The sequence below is a fragment of the Pelophylax lessonae genome (genome assembly GCF_965119305.1).
Source record: "Pelophylax lessonae genome assembly, chromosome: 6".
Taxonomy (NCBI): domain Eukaryota; kingdom Metazoa; phylum Chordata; class Amphibia; order Anura; family Ranidae; genus Pelophylax; species Pelophylax lessonae.
The window spans coordinates 224,997,533-225,019,619 of record NC_138773.1 but is presented as its reverse complement, the minus strand read 5'-3'; the positions used below and the strand labels follow the sequence as shown (position 1 = coordinate 225,019,619).

At 41.2% G+C, this 22,087-nt stretch overlaps 1 protein-coding gene across 1 annotated transcript in view; it reads left to right on the top strand.

The window, feature by feature from the left end:
* UBE2F (ubiquitin conjugating enzyme E2 F (putative)) overlaps nt 1–22,087 on the top strand; it is a 489,993-nt gene that overhangs the window by 384,003 nt on the left and 83,903 nt on the right. The window contains exon 8 of the mRNA XM_082261905.1: nt 7,962–7,994. Within this exon, the coding sequence (XP_082118031.1) occupies nt 7,962–7,994 (33 nt within the window). The remainder of the gene's footprint in view (nt 1–7,961; nt 7,995–22,087) is intronic.

The following is a 22,087-nucleotide window of genomic DNA, read 5'->3' as shown; positions in this document are numbered from 1 at the left end:
TTCGAAAGTCAAATTTGCTTTTTGTACTCACGGATGGTCCAAAGGAAGGGCTGCCTGCGTCTGCTGCGACTATTTCCAGATGGATCTGACAGTTGTGCATGCTTATTCAATTAAGGGTAAGGTTCCACCTTTCCCTGTTAAGGCGCATTCTACTCAGGCGCTTAGTGCTTCCTGGGCTTTTCGCCATCAGCCATCTGTGGTTCAGGTTTGCAAGGCGGCTACCTGGTCGTCTGTTCACACCTTTATCAAATTTTATAAGGTGGATTTGCTGGCATCTGCTGATGCCTCTTTTGGCTGCAAAGTTTTGCAGGCTGCTGTTTAGGGGGCTTTTTGGCTTTCCTTGAGGGTGTTTTCTGTTTGTTTCAGGTGGACCTCATCTTGTTTTTCTGATGAGTCCTATGTTGCCTGGTTGGCTATGTTTGCCCTTGGGTACCTGTTTTTTTTCTGCTGTTCCCACCCCTCATTTTTATGGCACTGCTTTGGGACGTCCCTACTGATATGCATCAGGAGCTGCGTCCGTCAATGAACGATCGAGAAAACTAGATTTTTGACTTACAGTAAAATCCTTTCCTCTTAAGTTAATTGACGGCGCAGTACCCGCCCCTCTATTTTGAGTTGGGTTGGTATTACTTCTCTGGCATTGCTTTGATAAAAAACTGACATCCTATGCAGAAATAGAGAGGGTGTACCCTATGGGACTGCCCATAGGCATAGCCAGAACTTTTTTTCTGTCTAGTGTCCTACTCCTGTAGGGGCAGTATAACCCTACTGATATGCATCAGGAACTGCGTCCGTCAGTGAACTTAAGAGAAAAGGATTTTCTCTGTCGCTCATTGACAGACGTAGTCCTCTTGATTAATAACAACTCGGGTTATACTGCCCTCTACAGGAGTAGGACTAGACAGGAAAGAAAACGTTCTGGCCACACCCTAGGGGCAGTCCCAGAGGGTATATCCTCTCACTTCCTGCTACAGCAAATCAGTTTTTTTCTGTCTAGTTAGGAGTAAGGCTGGCCATACACTATACAATTTTCTTATTCCTTATTCAATTTCCTTTAGATTTACCTTAAACTATGTAGTGCAAGGGCCTGCCTGACTGCATACAAATTGAAAGTGTTTAGGTTTGACCCTATATTACATGGTTTTGGTAAATCTAAAGGAAAGTTGAACAAGAAAATTGTATAGTGTATGGCCAGCCTAAGGACCTAGATGCCTTGCTAGGATCTTCGGTCCTGGCAGGATTTTTTTCTTAGATTTTTTTTAGACCGCTTTTTTCTCCAGTGTTCCTGTGAGATCTTCAAGCAAGAAAGCTGGAACTGGGCGACGGGCTGGATGTTGAGATCCAGTGGTCACCCCAGTTCAGCCTACGAGCGCATGCAGGCCATAGCTCCGCGCTGGGTCGGCCGCGACATAGTCCCACTGGACCCGCCCCTCTATTTTGAGTTGGGTTGGTATTACTTCTCTGGCATTGCTTTAAAAAAAAAACTGACATCCTATGCAGAAATAGAGAGGGTGTACCCTATGGGACTGCCCATAGGCATAGCCAGAACTTTTTTCTGTCTAGTGTCCTACTCCTGTAGGGGCAGTATAACCCTACTGATATGCATCAGGAACTGCGTCCGTCAGTGAACTTAAGAGAAAAGGATTTTACAGTAAGTCAAAAATCCATTTTCTCTTACGTCCTCCGACAGTCGCCGCCTCTTCATATCCGTCACATATGGGGTATTAGACTTTAATACCCCATATGTGACGAATATGAAGAGGCGGCGACTGTCGGAGGACTCAGAGAAAGGAATTTTACAGGTAAGATTTTACAAAAATTCCGTTTTTTTTAGCTTCTATAAAACATAAGTTTAGAGAGATTGTGTTTTTTTGCAGCCTTTAGATCTGGTCAGCAGGAAAAGTAAGTTGAGGCTTGCAGCTACTAAATCCCTGGATTGTATAGAAGGGGAGTTTTGTACCTTTTCTGCTCTCACTCTTTGTTTTTTCTCTCCTGTGATTTGAATTTTCAATACATATGTAGTAATCACTAGTACATTGCTGGCGCCAACCAATAAATACACCCTCCCTTTATGTACATATACAGTCCAGATTGTTTTATAGAAGCTAATAAAAGTTATATTTTAATACCCATGGCATAAGGTACATAAGGGAATGCACCCTTCGTCCAGTGTGGTCTGAGTCTATTGCCAGTTTGGTATACTTGTGTAAAATTTCAGGTATTAGTCAGGATTGATAGAACAGGGAGGGTTAAAGGTGCTATTGACATGAAATTTTCACCATGTGTCGGTAACAACCCATGCAATCCATACATACAAAGAAACCAAAACAAATCGACCTTTGGTACCCAGCTGACTCCATCCAATGAGGTCACGTGTGCAACTAGTTGGGAAGGAGTTGGAAACGTTTTCCCGGTTTTCGGCTGATCCCGAAAGTTCATGGTTTCTGATGCTGTTGTAATAGTTTAAATGTGTTCTTACGTTTTTATATACAGTAATACATTTTCATTTAAATACTTTATAATGGGGATTTGCTTGCTTGTATAACCATATTACCCACTGGAGGAGAGGAGAGTGGATAGTGGGAGAGAGTGAGGACAGACTTCTAAACCATCGCATTGCTGATTGGAAGAAAGGATAAGATATAGCCACCCATGGAGAGGAATTTTCATTATTTGCAGCACTGGTGGTGTTGGATGAAATACCCAATATGGGTACTATTTTTAAATGTATTGTGAGAATGCTAAAATACTTTTTTTTGTTTTATTTTTTTTTTTGCACACCTTGATGAGAAGTTTGTTGCAGCACTAGCACTTTGAGTACAAACTCAGTGGATACATGATTATTATTATTCACGTTTATTAAAAAAATCTACATTGCTAGATCAGACACATGTAATATTACTGCTTGCAATTCTTTATATAGTTTTGTTCTTTTAGTTTTGAAGCATAGCGCCACTTCAAATTCGTGAACAATTGAACATCCCACAAGAGCTGTCATTTTGAAGATGTCTGACTCCTAGCCATTACTAGTCATTACAACTTGGCCCCTGTTAACACCACTCAAATCCTTACGCTTGCCAGTTTATTTTCTGCTTTCAGCACATCAACTTCAGGGACAGTGTGTTCACTTGCTGCCCATTACTGTATATCCCACCCACTCTCAGATGCCATTGTAACAAGATAATCAATGTTATTCACTTTACCTCTCAGTGGTCATAATGTTAAGGGTGGTTGGTGTATCATGCTTCTTTCTGAAGAAGCCTGTCTCTATTCCACCAAATAACTTAAAATGACTTCTACCATTGAACCAAAAATAAATGGGATGAAAGTTTGCTTTAGAAATGTTCTTTTATTGTGCTCTGGATAGATCACATGGGTTGTAATACAATGAATGAGCGATCTGTTGAATAATGCATAGATTCCTATTGAATAAGGGAGCGATTTGGTTTTTGACGTACAGTTAGGAATACTCCCATGTCGCTATGCATTGTCATAAGGCATATACTCTTTAATCTGGAGTCCTGCAGTTTAGCTGTTTTATAGAGAAATAGCCAGCTAATGATGCCAGTGTACTGTGAGCAATGAGTATATACTGTACCAATGCTCCCAGTATACAATGTAATCCCAGTAAGTACCATATTGTGTGATCAAATATCCAGGACCTTCCAAAAAGGTTTTCTTTTTTAACTGTACAACAACACAGGGTGAAGTATTTAGGTACTTTGGATACTGTCAAGCAAAGCTGTGAGGGCAGCCCAGTATAACCCTCTTACTAGTGGACAACAGGCTTGGCAGTGGCATGCAATGCCAAGCGGCTGCAAGCAACGCCAATAAAATACTGGCATGTATAAAAAGGGGGATTCACTCCAGAAATAAAGAGATTATTCTCCCACTTTACAAGACTCTGGTCCGGCCACATCTGGAGTATTCCGTCCAGTTCTGGGCACCGGTCCTCAGAAACGATGGGTTTGAACTGGAGAGAATGCAGAGATGTGCAACAAAAATAATTAGGGGAATGGAGGACCTCACCTATGAGGAAAGACTACAAGCATTGAACTTATTCTCTCTGGAGAAGAGACGCTTGAGGGGGATATGATATCAATGTACAAATACTGTACTGGTGATGACCCTAGCATAAGGAACAAACTTTTCAGAGAAAGGGAATACAATAAGACAAATGGCCACTCACTAAAGCTAGAGGAAAAACGGTTTAACCTTAAAATACGTAAGGGGTTCTTTACTATCAGAGAAGTTAGGATGTGGAATTTTCTTCCACAAGCAGTAGTATCAGCAGGGAGCATCGATAGCTTAAAAAAAACTATTAGATGGGCACCTTAAAGACCACAACATAAAGGGGTATACAGAGTACGGTTAACTGCAAACACACTGCAAACACACACATCATAGGTTGAACTGGAGGGACTGATGTCTCATAAAATGTGTTTCGGCAGCAGGATGGGGACTTCCCATCCCACTCTCAAATGCGGAGAGGAGGGGGGGTTTGGTGGATGCATTAACATCCTGCTGAATGCAAAGAACACATCCCTTTAGGCTAGGTTTACACATGTCCGGTGTGAATTCCCCATCCGTTTTCACTGCAAATTTCCAAAGCAGCTGTTCAGTGTTTCCAGCTGCAATTTCCACATAAGTTTCTGATACGAATTATAAGAGCCGCCGGTGTCTTTAAAAATAGCTGGTTGCTAAGGAGCGGGATGGCACATCCTTTACAGCTGCTGACTCATCAGCTTTCAGCAGGTTCCCTACTGGCAGCTGAATGTAAACCAAAGAATTGCCGGCAATAGAATTTGAGAAATAAACAACATGGGGGTCCCCTTCCCCCCAGTCCATACCAGGCCCTTCAGGTCTGGTATGAATTTTAGGGGAACCCCACGCCAAAAAAAAAAAACGCCGTGGGGTCCCCCTCAAATCCATGCCAGACCCTTAGGTGTGTGGATTTTAAAGGGAGCCCCACGCCAAAATTAAAAAATAAAAGTGGTGTGGGGTTGCGGAAAGAATATCACACATTCAACAGCACAGAACACAGGGCTGGATGTAATCTGAAACCTGAGTGGAGGGAATAGACCCCTTCTCCTCCTCCTCTTGCTGCTGCTCCTCCTCCTCTTGCTGCTCCTCCTCCTCTACACAGCCTCATTGGGAAACATGCAGACTGTTCAGACTCGGACACCCATTCCTAACACAGATAACCGCTTGGTGTGCAGCTACATGTGAACAGCAACAGCTGCTGTCACCCGGTCATTACTTTGTACAGGCGGAGCAGTCTGCGCTATTTGTATGCACCTGCCATTCCAGCCGCAAGAACCTGCTGATTTTTAACACTGGAATCGAGTGTCGAGCTAAGCGGCCATGTGAAGGAAGTGTTAGGCTTCAATCACGTCAGGCATTGCGCACATGCACATTTTTATGCGTGTTCTGTATAGAGCAGCCCATTCTTGGAAATAGACTGCCTTACATGTGACAAATGGGGCAAAGAAGCTCATGCACCTTTCTGCATTTTTCACGTTTTTTTTTCCTGCACATATTGCAACTTTTATTTTTTTTAAAAAGTGTCTTGGCCATATTTGGGGTGCTTTTAACAATGAATGACTCAGGGTTTTGCACATTTCTTAACCACTTAAGCCCCGGAAGATTTTATCCCCTTCCTGACCAGGGGGTATTTTGCGATTCGGCACTGCATGACTTTAACGGACAATTGCGCGGTCGTGCGACGCTGTACCCAAACGAAATTGACGTCCTTTTTTCCCACAAACAGAGCTTTCTTTTGGTGGTATTTGATCACCTGTGTGATTTTTTGATCATGCGCTATAAACAAAAAAAAGAGCGACAATTTTGCAAAAATATTTTTCACATCTTTTTATATGAAATTCCCCCAAAAAAATGTAAAAATCAAAATTTTTTAAAATTTTTGGCCAATTTGTTTTCTGCTACATATGTTTGGTAAAAAAAATCACAATAAGCGTATTTTGATTGGTTTGCGCAAAAGTTTTTGCGTTTTTACTAACTAAGGGAAAGATTTTTGTCTTTTTTTTTTTTTTTTTTAACGCGTAATGGCGGCAATCTGCGTTTTTTTTTTTTTTTTTGCGGTACTGCGACATTGCGGCGGACAGATCGGACCCTTGACTGACATTTTTGACACTTTTGGGGGTACCAGTGACATTACTGCAGTAATCAGTGCTATACATATGCACTGTTACTGTAAAAATGACACTGGGAGGGAAGGGGTTAACTTTATTGAAAAGGGAGGGGTTAAGTGTGTCCCTAGGGGCGTGCTTCTAACTGTCATTGGATGTGGCTAGTGGTGTAATAGCACAGATCAATGGTCCTACATAGCAGGACCGAGTGATCTGTGTTTTTACACAGGGGAGAATGACAGGCGGCTTTGTTTACACTAGCCGCCTGCCTTTCTCCCTCTCTGCCCGACGATCGCGAGTGACCGGCGGACATCGTGTCCGCCGGTCACACGCGCAAGCTTCCTCTGGTACGAGCGGTGGCGGGAGCGCGCCTCCGGCGCCGCGTGCTCACCCCCTATTCGCTCCCAGGCTAGTGACGTACCGGTAGGTCACTTTGCCTGGGAGGGGCTGACCGCCGCCGTATATAGTCGGGCGGCGGGCGGAAAGTGGTTAAAAGCACACAAAATTTTGCAATTCTGCATGCATTCACGCACTTTTATAATGTAAATGTAACCTTGGGCCTCTCTCACATGGGGTGGAATCCATCCAAGCGGATCCCCCATGCTCAGCGGGGATCTGTCCACTGATCCCAGCTAAACAGGCAGATGACACGGACACAGCTTGCTGTTCTCTATAGCAGTGGTCCTCAACCCTGGCCCTCAGGGCCCACTAACAGGCCAGGTTTGCAAGATAACTGAAATACATCCCAGGTGATATCATTTGCTGCTTAGTGATTGCAGTACTCTAGTCTGCATCTCCCCAAGGTAATACTTAAAATCTGGCCTGTTAGTGGGCCCTGAGGACCGGAGTTGAGGACCACTACTCTATAGGGTAGTCAGATGGAAATGGACGAATGTCCGTTTCCATCCAATTGTTATCCTATCTCCTGGATGGATGGCGAACAAATCCCCATCTGTCTGTTTTTAGCGGATTGTATCGGATGCCGGCAGGTGACAACGGACGCACGTCCGCTGACATCAGCTGCCCCTTAGACAAACAGACCAGATCGGTCCACTGGTTTGAAAGGGGCCTTACAGAAAACTGTTTATCCATGAATATTTATACAAACAAGACAAATTCATCCAAATTAAAAAAAAAAAGTATATGGGCATAGAATACAGTATGTCCTATTCTTGGGATTGGTGTTCCTGTGATCCAGCATGTTTCCCAGCCGTTATAGTTGTCATGCTCTTGCCAGAACATGGAATGTAGGACCTCTTAGTAACACTCACTTACATGTACTTGTTTAATGTGGGGTTGTGTATTCATGGGAAGAGGGCTCTTAACAAACACCATATGTGACAGTTTAGTTGTTTTTTTTTTTTTTCTTTCTTTCGTTGCACTATAGTTTTTAAGGCTTCTCTTATTGAGTCAGTATCAACACTATCGGATGACAAACTTGTGTCTAATTCAGCCATCTGGTTCTGTCACGTCAGCAAAAAAGCACTGTCTGCAGCTACAGGCCCCTCAAGGTTATGTGCCCTTGTTGTACTGACCAATATCATGTCTGTGTTGTATCTATAATAGCCAATAATCTGTTTTTTCCCCACAATCTTCTTTAAAGGTTTTAATTTGTACTCTTTTAAAACCTAGCTTTTTCCTAATGCTCAAGAATTCTAGCACATTGTGTTCTCCACTGCCTCTGACCCATTTCTCTATCCTGGGGCTCTGCTCCAGATAAGCAAATCATGTTACTAGCAAATAAATGACTGAACGATCTATTGCTGACATCTTTCTGGCTCTTAATTCTTTGCTCTTTTATTTTATTTGCAGGATGTTGTATGGGGATTGAACTCCTTGTTTACAGTAAGTACAGATATAATAATGGTCTGGCTCTTCCGATTTCTGTTTTGATAATGGATGTCAGTAAATGCTTTATGGTTGTACTTGTCCTTTTGTTTCTGCTGATAAAGCATACTGGCTCGAAAGGATATCAGTTATATTAAAAGGAAAAATATCTGATTTAAGGAAACATTACCCCTAGAAATGATAGGTAGTTCTGTTTTGTAAATCTCCTGATTCCTGCACATCCTTTAACATTTAGGGTTGGGTAGCCTCCATTGTTTTAAGGTGGAACTTTAGTGCTGTTTTGTAATGTAAAATATTGCTAGTATTACTTCCTGAAAACACTTTGTGTTTTTAGCTTTGTACATTGCTGTCATCAGGCACTTAAAGGTGAAAAAGAAGGTCTTAAAGCAAAGCCAAACCAAAGAGCAAAAATGTAATAAATTGCAGTTTACCAGGAAAGGCCTCGTGCACATGGTACTGATGTTTGAGAATTTGCATTTCTGGACATCATTTCAGGCGTTTGTGTTACATGTATTTGCACCTAATTGCGCATACAATCAATTTCTTATGGCAAAGTCTATGGAAATTAAAAATATTTGTGGTCCTATGCACGTATTTGCACGTAGTACTTACTGGAATGCAGATTTTTTTTTATTTTTTTTTTACTCAAGAAAACCCAGAACTTTTTTCTGCACCTGGGTCTACAGGTACATTGTAAACATCTGTCCTCAGAAAAGTAATGGAGGGGAAATCTTTTTTTTTTTTGCAGGAATTTCCTCTCACTTCCTGTTTGGCTATGGGACAAGAAGTGAAGAGAAATCTCCACAACGGGACAAATGAGGAAAACAAATCTGATGGGTTATAACCCTCCCTTGCTTAATCCAAAATAAATTCTACTTTAACATAAGAGGAAATTTTTCCATATTTCAAAAAGATACAGTAGCTGTGTAAGGGTCAGCAGAGGCAGGGTTAATTTTGATGTCAAATTTCAATTTAGTTTTAGGCATAATCTTTTCACTAAATTGCCATTTTAGTTTTAGTCGTAAATGAATCTGAATTGTTTTAGTCATATTTTAAATTAACTAAATTAACACTGGAATACAGTTCCATTCCAAGTTTATTTTTTTGAACCTTTTCAACAGATGCAACAGATCACTTTTATTGGTACGTTTAAAGGATGTTCACTTCTTAAAAAAAAAATAAATAAATATATGCACTTAAAAAAAATTGTGCATTTATTATTTTTTGTTACAGGAGCTTCGAAAGCATTGCACCAGCGATCAGCAGATCGCTGATGGCATGCAGGTCTCCTGCACACTGTCAGTGTATCGGCTTACCCATACATACCGTACCGATAAGCAGATACTCGCTGACAGGAACACTCAATGAACTACCACAGCGCCATGGTAGTTCATTAAGAACTGGATGCCACCAGCCGCTAAGGATTTCAGGGCTTATAGTTCATTCAGACACACAGAGGTGTGTGTCTGAATGACGCGACCATGTGGGCAAAGCCCCGCACAACCACGCTGCTTGCAAAAAGTGGCAGATAGTATGTGGAACTTCTCCCCATACTTCTGCCACAGGGGGGGCTGCAGCATTGTGAATATGTTCCATACTAAATACAGATTGAACATGCTCCCAAAGGTAACAGACCAAAAAAAGTTTGTTTGTAGTTTACATATGTTTCATTGCACCATACAGGGGGATAAAGCCCAGGAAGGACTTCAGCAGAGGTATTATACTTATTCATTGCCCAGTAAGTTGGCAAGTGTCACAGTAAACTGCAGTAGAAATAGTTGGTTTTACTATGCAGCCTATGAAAAACACCATAGAAAGGTGGCTGAACAGAACTATGGGTATTTTGGCCTGTAAAATAATTTACATATACCGTATTATAATACCGTATTTGCATCAACTGTAGCTGCTTAAACGGGGGTCCTCCTTTCAAAGTAAACATAGCTTCATAAACATTTATGTAAGTGGCTAGTTTATTGTGTCATTGTTATAAGAAAAATTATTGCATTTATGTATGAGCAATTCATACTTTTTTACATCCATTCTAGTCCAAAGGAAGTGCTGCTACAAGTTCTGAAAGGTTACCAGTCCTTTGATGTTGTAAGAAATAGATTTATTTTTAACATATGAACAAAAAAATTATCTCTATTTTAAATAAACACTTACCTCTTCCGGTTTTATAGGGGATGGTCGGGAACACAGGAATCACAAACTATGGGTTAGAAAAAAAGTATATTTTGAAAGAAATTATTTGCACACAGCTTAATTACCAATTAGAAAATATGAAACGATTATTAATAAAAACATTGGTGGCAGATAATTACCATAACCAAGATTACCATAGGAATGCTGTATTATTCACTTGCCAAAGAATGACGCACACAATATTAATATCCGATAATATAGCCTCTGCCCCATAAAAGACAACTGAAAGTTGTCTTCTACATTCAAAAAATAGAATGTAAGAACCAGCATGTTATGATGTAAGAACCAGCCAACAAGATATCACAGATTACCAGTGCCTAAGGGGTAAAAACTTCCTGGTCTCACCCACTGGCTGATTAAAAAAATAAAGAGTAATTTATGGGCAGCTTTAAGCTGACCATTCAATAGTAGATATTTATAGGTACATTTGTACTAATTCCCTTCAGTATATTCAATGACTTGCCATATGCCTTTCAAAAGTACTTAAAAAAAAAAACTTTTACCAAACAGTCGATTTTGGAGCAAATGGACTTTCCCAAACAAGCTGCGAGCGTGGATCGGATGCCAATTAACTGCTGTTTTCCCAGCATGCCCATTCGACAGAAGCCGGACAGGCTGCTGTGCACATGGGTCAAATGTTGGTCTGTTTCTGTTAAAATGACCGATACTAGCCGATATTCAGCCTGTGTGTACCAGGCTTTATTGAGGAGGTGTATACTAGCCTAGCAGCACAGCTGAATTTCCTTGGCCTAAATAAACTCCTTTTGGGCTTAAAATGGCTGGTGAGGTCTGGAAAGATTGGCCAGGTCCTGAAAAGGTATTCTTTTCTCTAAAGCTCAGTTGTGGTTCTATGGAAAATAAATTTATGAATAAATAATCTGTCCCAGTAGTGGATCATGCCATTTCTATTCTTGACAAGCATCCACCTATTCCTGTTGAGGTTGTTTCCTTCTTTAGGCCCCTTTCACACAGGCGGACCGTTCAGATCCGCCTGTCCATTTTTTTAGGGGATCTGAATGGTCCCCCCATGCATTCCTATGGGGACATGTCCGCTGACATCCGATCCGTCAAATCTGGACGGATGGAAACCCTATTTTCCATCCATCCAGCGGATCGGATCGGATGGCATTGGATGGGAACGGACCGTTGGTCGTTTTCCCCCATAGAGATGCATGGGGAACGGACAGCTGTGTCTCCGTTCACAGCACGGAGACACAGCTGTCCTCCTGCTGCTCAGCGGGGGATTGGCGGCTCGATCCCCCGCTGAGAAAAACGGACTCCGTCCAACGGACGGAGTGTGTGAAAGGAGCCTTAAAGATTTTATTGATCGATGCTTTGTATCCCTATTAAAGGCAGCCTTTGCTCTAGCTGGTCCTGTCTTGCAATCGGTTATTGTGGTTACATCCATTTATCAGTCTGTTGTTAACTGGACTAGTCAAATGAATAGAGAACACAATCCTGTGTTTGTGGGCCCTGTTCTGGAGAAACAGTTGCAGCTCATGCCTTCAGTGCTGCTATTTTGTCTTAACACCCTATAAAATTTACTTTGTTCGATCTCTAGAAAGCATATGTGCAGAATTTTGTGGTTAAATGCTTTATCGGGCTGAACCTACTTGCAAAAGGTGTCTTACGCATGCCTTTCACTGGGAACGTCTGTTTCTTGAATGCCTTCTACTACTGTATCTACTTTTTGGCATCGTCCTCAAAATCAAAAGTAGATCCATCCTTGTGTCGCAAGCCTTGGACCCCAAAACCCTCCCAGGAGCTCTTTTCCAGTGGATGAAGATAAAATGATCCTTTATCAAGATTGTAAATCCAACAAGACAATCGAGCCACAGACAGTTGACTCGTTTCACGATTCAAGTTTGCTTAATCATAACTGGCAATCCATCCTTGCATCTGGTGTTAAAATAGTAACGGTAACCTATGTTCCCAATATGGGAGTAATTAATGATGTTAACTATTAACCAATTACTAACATCCCTGCAAAGACGATCAGATTGGTATATGCAGCCAATCTGTTAAAGAAACATGTAACAATATAACATGTAAAAACAATTGAACGAGAAAATGTATTTTGTTTCCTTGTAAAAACAAAAAGCTATGGCATTGGCGCAAGAAGTGTCTTTGAATACAATATATAAATATACAATTATATAAATCTTTGCAAATTTAAGCAACAACCTTCGGGGGTGGTGACTACCATTGCATATAATATGTCACCCCATACATCCCCTAACTTAACCTATAATCAAGTAGAAAAAACACACACAAATTGCACCAATGCAATGCTTCAATACACAAAATGTCTGGAGTGTACAAAGTGTACAAAAAATCGCACCTGTGACCAAAATGGAACAATGCAAAATGTATAAGTGCGTACTATATAAAACATAATAAATAACAGAATAAGAACATGAGAAAAAAAAAACCAAAGACAGGAAATGAAGAAAAACTTAATTTCCTGTCTTTGTTTTTTTTTCTGTCTTTTTTTCTTGTGTTCTTATTTTGTTATTTATTATGTTTTTTATATAGTACGCATTTATATTATACATTGTGCATAGTTCCATTTTGGTCACAGGTGTGATTGTACATTTTGTACACTCCGTACATTTTGTATATTGAAGCATTGCATTGGTGCAATTTGTGTGTGTTTTTTCTACTTGATTATAGGTTATGAAGTGTGGGGATGTATAGGGTGACATATATGTGATTGTAGTCACCATCCCCGAAGTTTGTTGCTTAAATTTGCATAGATTTATATATTTATATATTGTATTCAATGACTGTTCTTGCGCCAATGCCATAGCTTTTTGTTTTTACAAGAAAGGAAACAAAATACATTTTCTCTTTCAATTATTTTTACATGTTATATTGTTACATGTTTTTTTTAACAGATTGGCTGCATGTACCAATCTGATCGTCTTTGCTGGGATGTTAGTAATTGGTTAATAGTTAACATCATTAATTACTCCCAAATTGGGAACATATGTTACCATTACTATTTTACACCAGATGCAAGGATGGATTGCCAGTTACGATTAAGCGATCTTGAAACGCGTCAACTGTCGGTGGCTCGATTGTCTTGTTTTGTTCGATTTACAATCTTAAAGGATCATTTTATCTTCAACCACTGCAGTCAAACCTTTTTTTGTTTACATTCAGTATACATTACTGCTTACAGGCAGGGAGAAGCATTTTTGACAGACTGTTAGAAGAAGCCTGCCTGTCAGCGACAGTTCAACATTTCACATTTAATTCTGCTTCAAGATAATGGAATTTATTACTTACCTGTAAATTTCTTGTCTGAGTAAAGTACAGGACAAAGGTCGCTTCCCTCTATTCTCTGTGCTACAATCTGGAGTCCCATGGAGTGGGTGGGTGGGGTTATATGAGGGTGCACCGGCTGCATTTCTAGCAAAGTTTTTTCAAGTGTCTAATCTCTTGAAGGTAGAGGCATGCATTCATTGTCTATGAATCCAAGCCCTGTACTGTACTCCAGGATATTGAATTTGCAGGCGAGTCCTAATTTCCAATTTTCTACCAAAATCCTACTAGTCTATGGCCAGCTTAAAGCTAGAGATATATGGTTTCTTTGTTCTTTCATCCAGCTGGCTGAATGAAAAAAAATATATATTTATTGAGCCACCTAAACAAGGTAGATGGGCATATTCGAACAGTGGCACCTAAAAATAATTTGTTAAGCTTGTCCACTCAAAAAAAGGAGATCAAACAAGTGACTTCTGAGGAGAGTGGACTAACGTGAAATTTGCCCCGCTGAACCACACCAATTTTGATCAGTGTATGGCCAGCACTAATAATGGATTTGGCAACAAAGAATCTTTTGAACATGGTAATCTAAACAGACAGGAGATAGCCCTGCAAATAAACCAGTTCACCCCCCCCCCCCCCCGTGGTATATACAGACACTGTTGATGGAAATCTCTACAACTATTCCCACTTCTTCTATTACATCTTTCTTTCATATTAGGCATTATTTCTTATGGTGTAAAGTTTTAAAATTATTATATAATATTATATAAAACTATATATTATAGAAGTTTGTTAAAAAAATAGAACTGGGAAGCCATAGAGCAGTAAGCTTGACTTTGTGTGTTAATTATTTAACCACTTTAAGACCGGAAGGATTTGCCCCCTTAATAAACCAGGCCCTATTTTGCGATTCGGCACTGCGTTACTTTAACGGACTATTGCGCGTTCATTCAACGAGGTACCCAAATAAAATTATGTGTGAATAGCCTTAATAGGAAAGGTTACCTATAGCGCTTGCTTAATATTGAAGCTAACAAATAAGGTGCATATAGTAAAAGTATGTTTCAATATTAGATATTGGTCCTTCAAAGTAAAGTGCATAAATGTTTTGTGCAAAACAGTGCAATTATGGTTCAAAACAAATACTCTACCAAAATGAATGCAAAATAAATTATATATATCCAATGAAGTGTTGGGTTATAACAATTCAATATAAAGCGCACAATGTAAATAAAGTTATTCCATAAGTCCAACAGCTCAAGTTCATATAAGGTGCATAAGATGTATAAAAGTCTCATAAGTGCTTCACACAGTTCATATATATATATATATATATATATATATATATATATATATATATATATATATATATATATAAAAGTGACTTCTTGTGAGATTGTTCAAAAACCATATATCTCTGTGCAATACTAGAGATAAAGTGCAGGTGCTCTGTGTCAGGTTTCCCAATCCGATTTGGTGTCACTCCTTATTCCACCATGGCTAATAGTAAAATGGCTCACTTACCTGAACAAATGGGTCTTATTTGCCTTATGGCATTAAGACCAGAGACGCTTAGTTGGCCACCAGGGCCAGGATGGGTCCCCCTCAGGGTAGGTACCCCCGCTTGCTCCAATAGCAGCTATCGCTCCTCTCTTGCCCTCATCCAGCCGGGTATGTTAAAAGAAGAAAGAGCTCCAAATAGTGCAGTACCATTTTAAAAGTTTTATTTGCACATAAGTAAAGCCAAAATGTTGTACGGTCAAAGACATGTCCAATAGAAGTAAAAGCACGTCACATGTGGAGCTATGGAGTGGAGAGCGGTAACTACCGGTTTGCGTTCCACCCAGCCCCTGTGACGTCACGACTTGCGTTCCATCTTACGCGTTTTGTCACTGCGTTGACGTCTTCAGAGGTAATTTTGGTAGAGCATTTGTTTTGAACCATAATTGCATTGTTTTGCACAAAACATGTATGCACTTTACTTTGAAGCACTAATATTGAACCATACTTGTACTATATGCACCTTATTTGTTAGCTTCAATATTAAGCAAGCGCTATAGGTAACCTTTCCTATTAAGGTTATTCACACATAATTCACTTGCACTTCACTATAGCAGCTGCAACTTCCCCTTTAGCTTAATAAGGCCCATTGGTGTGGGGGGGATATACCAACAGTATATCATACCTAACACCCAAATAAAATTGACATCCTTTTTTTCCCACAGATAGAGCTTTCTTTTGGTTGTATTTTGATCACCAGTGCGATTTTTTATTTTTTGCGCTATAAACAAAAAAAGCGACAATTTTGGAAAAAAAGAAAAAAAAACAATATTTTTCACATTCTGCTATGACATTCTCAAAAAAAAAAATTTAAATCAAAATGTTTTAACATTTTAGGCCAGTTTTTTTTCTGCTACATATTTTTGTAAAAAAAAATCGAAGTAAGCGTGTTTTGATTGGTTTGCGCAAAAGTTATCGCGTCTACTAACTACAGGAAAGATTTATGTCCTTTTTAATAATTTTTTTGCTAGTAATGGCGGCGATCTGTGATTTTTTTTGCGGGACTGCGACATTGCAGCGGACAGATCGGAGCCCTGACTGACATTTTTGACACTTTTGGGGGTACCAGTGACATTACTACAGTAATCAGTGCTAAAAATATGCACTGTTACTGTAATAATGACACTAGCAGTGAAAGGGTTAACAGTATAGGTGATCAAGGGGTTAAATGTGACCCTAGGGGAGTGATTCTAACTGTGGGGGGGCGTGGCTTCTGAGATGACCACAGAGACATGTGATCCTATATAGCAGGATCACTTGAGCTCTGTGGTCATCCCAGGGAGAAGGACGGACGGCCGTGTTTACAACAGCCGACCGTTCTCTCTCTGCAGGGAGAGATTGCCATTGTCAGACAGCAATCGGAGCCACTTGACACACGTATCGGCTTCCCCGCTGACGATCGGCGGCGTTTGCTTGCCCCCAGCTCCTCCCAGGCAAGCGACGTAGATCTACATAGTTTTGCCTGTACGAGCCAGCCTGCCGCAGTAAATATACAGGAGCTGGTCGGCAACTGTTTAAAGGTGTTCTGATTCATAGAGTACAAAATACATGGTAAAGAATAACAAAGAATCGGCATAGATCTATGTCCTAATTGTCCTACTGACTTCAGTTTTCAAGAAGAGGAAAGTTCAAATATGAATCTTGCAAAACTTATTGATGTGATATATTTGGAATTTGCGAGACATTTGACTCTTATTTTCCATAATAGCCTATTATAGAAGTTAAAGCCGCATTAAACCCAAAAGCAAAAATGGAACCTATTGCAACCATTAGATGTGATGGCCACATAGTTTTCTTTTTTTAGGCCTCATGACACTGGCTTTAAAAAAGCTGTTTGGATTTTTTTCCAGCCTGTAAAAGTACCTCTATTAACTTTTGGCAGGCTACCTCTTCCGGTTTCCTGCTAACCTGCACAGTCACTGGCCACCAGGGGCGTAACTACAGGGGTTGCAGGGGTTGCAATCGCTACCGGGCCCCATGCTCCAGGGGGCCCGGTAGCAAACCAGTGGGTGAACTTCCAGGATCGCAAAGGTCACACTTGCGACCGGACCCTGGCATTGCACCACTGTGGGGAGGCCCCAAGATTGCAGGAAGTGGGCCCACAAGATTGCAGGAAGGGGGCCCACTGCAGAACTTGTGAAAGAATCCTGCTGCGGGACCATAATAAAAGGCCATGCAACGAGTGTAAAGAGTCCCAGGATTAGTGGGAAGAGCCCTGGGCTTGAAGGTAAGGGCCCCGGCCAGGGGTCTGGGGGGCCCTTCATGGTTTCTTGCATCAGGGCCCTGAAGGTTCTAGTTACGCCTCTGCTGGCCACAGCAAGATTTTGTCAGACGGTCTTGGCCAATCATTTATGGCTGAGACCTGATGATCGGCTGTAGCCAGTAAGAGCACAGAGTCCTGTGTTACAAACACAAAGGGCACTGTACACAGATCGGCGATCTGGCTGTTTCTTCGTCCTGCAAAGCAGGGAGAAAAAACAACCAGATCTGTAAGTAAAAGCAGCACATATTACACACATTACACTTGTTAGGCACACAGTTAACCCCTTGATTGCCCGTGATAACCCCTTCCCTGCCAGTTTTATTAATACAGTGTACAATGTACAGTATTATATCTGATCACTGTATTAGTGTCAATATTGATGTCAGGGTCAGTGTGCCTTCCAGCGAGTGTCTGTTGGTGCCAGATTTCCTGCCACATTATCAGTCCCACTAGAAGTCACTGATCACTGCCATTACCAGTAAAGTGTTATAGCTGTCTAAAATCCAATATATATACCATAGTTTGTAGATGCTATAACTTTCACACAAACCAATAAATATACATTTATTGGGATTTTTTTTATTTTACTAAAGACATGTATCGGAATACATTTTGGCCCTAATTTATGAAGAAATTTGATTTTTTTATTGGATATATTTTATAATAGAAAGTAGAAAATATAATTTTTGTTTTCAAAATTGTCTATCTTTTTTCGTATATATAATAAAAAAGAAAAAAACAGTGGTGAACAAATGAAAGCTCTAATGGTGTGAAAAAAATTATATACATTTAATTTGCGTACTGTGTTACATGACCAAGCAATTGCCTGATAAAGTAGCACAGTGCTGAATAGCAAAAAATGCTCTGGTCTTGAAGGGGGTAAAACCTTCTGTAGGTCAAGTGGTCAACTTATGTTTCCATGCACACAGAGGCGCTTACAGGCTGTTTGCTTAGGAGAGGAGCTTTTGAGCAGAAAAAATGCTTGACGCGCCTAAACCTATGTAAATGGGTCTAGACTTGCCTAACTAAACTCTAGACATGTTTAGGCGAATTTGAGAGTCAATGCATACCAAAGGCCAGAATAAATTAATATTCTGGCCAATGGAATCTTTTAACGCCCAAATGCTTTACACAACTGAACACAATGCATGGCTTTAGGTGCATTTTTCAAGCAGCTTTCCTCCTGCCAGGAGCTCTGGCATTCAGAGGAGAACACACCTCTTGTACTGGATTGCCTACACTTTGGATGAAGGAGCAACAGAGAAACCTTTTGAATAGCAGCATTATCATCCTGGGGGAGGCAACTGTTAGATGCACTAGGAGATTTTATTTTTTATATTTTTATTTATTTATTTTAAAGGAGTTTTAAAGGTAGAAGTTTTTTTTTATCTCAATGCATTCTTTGCATTAAGATAAAAAGCCTTCTGTGTGTAGCAGCGGCCCCAGCAACCCCATACTTACTTGAGCCCCATCTCTATCCAGCGATGTCCGGGACTCTCCCTCCTGATTGACGGAGACGCAGCAGCAACACCATTGGCTCCAGCTGCTGTCAATCAAAGTCAGGCAGTCAGGAGAGAGAGGTGGCGGGGCCGAACGGCAGCTCCATGTCTGAATGGACGGACACATGGAGCTGCAGCTTGGCTCTGGTGCCCCCATAGTGTAGCCCCCATAAAGTATTAAACAGTGAAGATGAGTGTCTAGGAGTCAACTACACCAAATTGGATAGATACAAATTTTAGGGTTTTTAGGGTGGCAATACAACAAACAAGTTTTGTATGAACATTTTTCAGTTTTATGAATACAAAATGTTTAAAAGCAATGTTTAAAGGAAAGCTTTTATATTTAGTTCAGGCAGAAAATCCAGTTTTACTCGACATGTTTTTCTATAAAAATAGCTTCTTCAGGATATATATTTCTAGATGCTGCACATGCAAATTTTTAGATTTGAAACTTAGGAAGAAAAAATGGACTTTAAAGACACATAAACTAAAATGATTTAAGTTTATTATTCTACATTAAAATTATTTTTACACACAGTAATACAAAAGAAAAAATATATAGACAAAGTTAAAACAAAGCTCTGGATTAGGTGGAGATCCCCAAGAGGATAGGATATAGTATAATGGATTAATTTTGACAACCACTACATAAGCATTACATATCCTCAAGATATTGGAATATCACTTGTCCTGGTGGGTTCCGCTCCGCACGACATTAGTCGCTTCTTCAGGAGCTTTAACTGTTTGTGCTATGGAGACTGAAGATTCAGCGCTCAGCCCCACGGCCTGGAGCAGACACTCCGGTTTTAGATGAACATTTTCCCCTGAAGATAAGGGTATCTTGGTTATAAATGTATACAGATTTAGAGATAGTGGAGTTGTTTATAAAGGGATACAAAGTCCAAAAGTACTTTTCAGATTTGGCTACAATCCAAATAGCAAAGACCTGTAATGATTGTGGGTTTTAACCGACACCGACAGCCTCCGCTGGAGTGGGGAGAGAGGGAGAGTGTGAGGGCCCCCCCCGCTTCTCCCGGTGCCCCGGGACCACAACATCTACAGCCCGGATGACAAGTTGGAGAAGACAAAAGGAACATCCGTTCCCTGATCTCCTCTGAAGTACTGTGAACCAGAAACGCTCCGCTCTAAACCTTTCTGATTCACTGCTGTCAAAATCCCAGCTAGAAAGCTGGTTGTACAGCTGATCCAGCCCACTCCTATGCTCAATCAGCTTTATTATGAGGTTACTTGTAGGTACATATGAAAATCTCTTGAGGCAATGCTAAAAATTAGAACCCAGTAATTTTGGCTGAATCTGACATGAGCCTTTTCGCTCACACCCCTTCCCCTCACTGGGGCAATATATACAGTTCTGTTAACCACCACATTCAAAGGTAAAGATAACAATCGTGCCTTTTACTTGGGCATAGCCATAATCGTTGTGTGCAATGCCAGGAAACAAAACACTGATCACTACACATTGTGAGTTATCAGAAATGTAACCACAGAGGAAGATAGTTACTGGAAATGCATACAGTTTAACAGGTCACTCACGTGACATATACTGTTGATCTGAATAAGGAATGTCCCAACTGCAGAAATGTTTTTTTGCAGTTATGGCAAACTAGGAACCAAGTGTTGTTAAATCCTTTTGTAGAGCTCTTCATGAATTCCCACACTTGAGGAGCAGAGATATTTTAAAGTGGTCAGCCTAAATAAAAAATGTGATTCAGGTGACTTCATTATCTTAATCGTACAGTACAGAGCACAGGCAATTTATTCATACATCGAGTTATAGGTTCATACCGTCAGATGATTTGACACTTGGAAAGCTTTTGAGGACACCCCCCCCCCAGGGTGCCTCCCCTCTAACCCTATCCCACTCTGTGAGTCCTCAGTTTTTTGCTAATGTGTGAAGGTAATGGTCCTTTTCTCCTTCTGAGAGAAAGCAGCTTTACTGGTTTGTTTTTCCTTATTTTATTCAGTCTGTTTTTCCTTATTTTATTCTAAAGTTTTTTTTTTTTTTATTATTATTACCCAATTCTTCAGTTAACCCTCACTGTCCTCTGTCTACACAGAAGCAGTGCTTCCAGATCACTGCAACCACTGTAAAACCCAGGGAGCCGTACCCAGACCCCCACAATGTGGGGACAGCCTGTAATGTGGCTTTGGGCACCGAATCTTGTGTGGTGGGCTCACTTTAGAACTTGGTGCAGTGCATTGGGTTCAGAGCAAGGTGCTATACAGGTCTAAGGTCAGGGTTCATGGCTATGGAAACCAGTCCCTGAAGACCCCTTCAGGTGGTATGCACACTGTGACCGATGAGGCTGGCACTTTATATGCAATCCAACATCGTGGACAGATAAGACAGGTTCATCCTGTATATCTGAGCATTGCTGTGCAAACCTGGGTTATGTTCAGAATGTATTCACTTCACAGTGTAAACTTTTCAAACTTGGGGCAAAATTCAACCATTCTGGACTCAGTTACTAGTGACTAGGTGTTAACCACCTCCCACCCGGCCAATGCATATAAATAGCTTGAGTGGCAGCTTCCTCCTGAGTGGACGTTCAGTAACGTTCTTCAGCAGGAGGGAGATTGCACGGTCGCCTGCCTGCACAGCTGCGCTAGCCTGGTGTGCCTGTGTCCCCTGGACACAGTGCAACACCACTCGGCAGGAGGTCTCTGTGATTGGCTCTTCTGATCACTTGAGCGCTGTGTCCAGCCACAGCCATCATGTAATGTCAACAAAGCCGTTGTAACAGCGATTGGCTCTTCTTCTTCTCACACAGCCTGTCAGTGGTCATCTGCTGCATCTGTCCGTAGTCATCTGATGCATCTGTCCGTAGTCATCTGATGCATCTGTCCGTGGTTACCTGCCTCGTCTGTCCGTGATCACCTGCCTCGTCTGTCCGTGATCACCTGCCTCATCTGTCCGTGATCACCTGCCTCGTCTGTCCGTGATCACCTGCCTCGTCTGTCCGTGATCACCTGCCTCGTCTGTCCGTGATCACCTGCCTCGTCTGTCCGTGATCACCTGCCTCGTCTGTCTGTGATCACCTGCCTCGTCTGTCTGTGATCACCTGCCTCGTCTGTCTGTGATCACCTGCCTCGTCTGTCTGTGATCACCTGCCTCGTCTGTCTGTGATCACCTGCGTCGTCTGTCTGTGATCACCTGCCTCGTCTGTCTGTGATCACCTGCCTCGTCTGTCTGTGATCACCTGCCTCGTCTGTCTGTGATCACCTGCCTCGTCTGTCCGTGATCACCTGCCTCGTCTGTCCGTGATCACCTG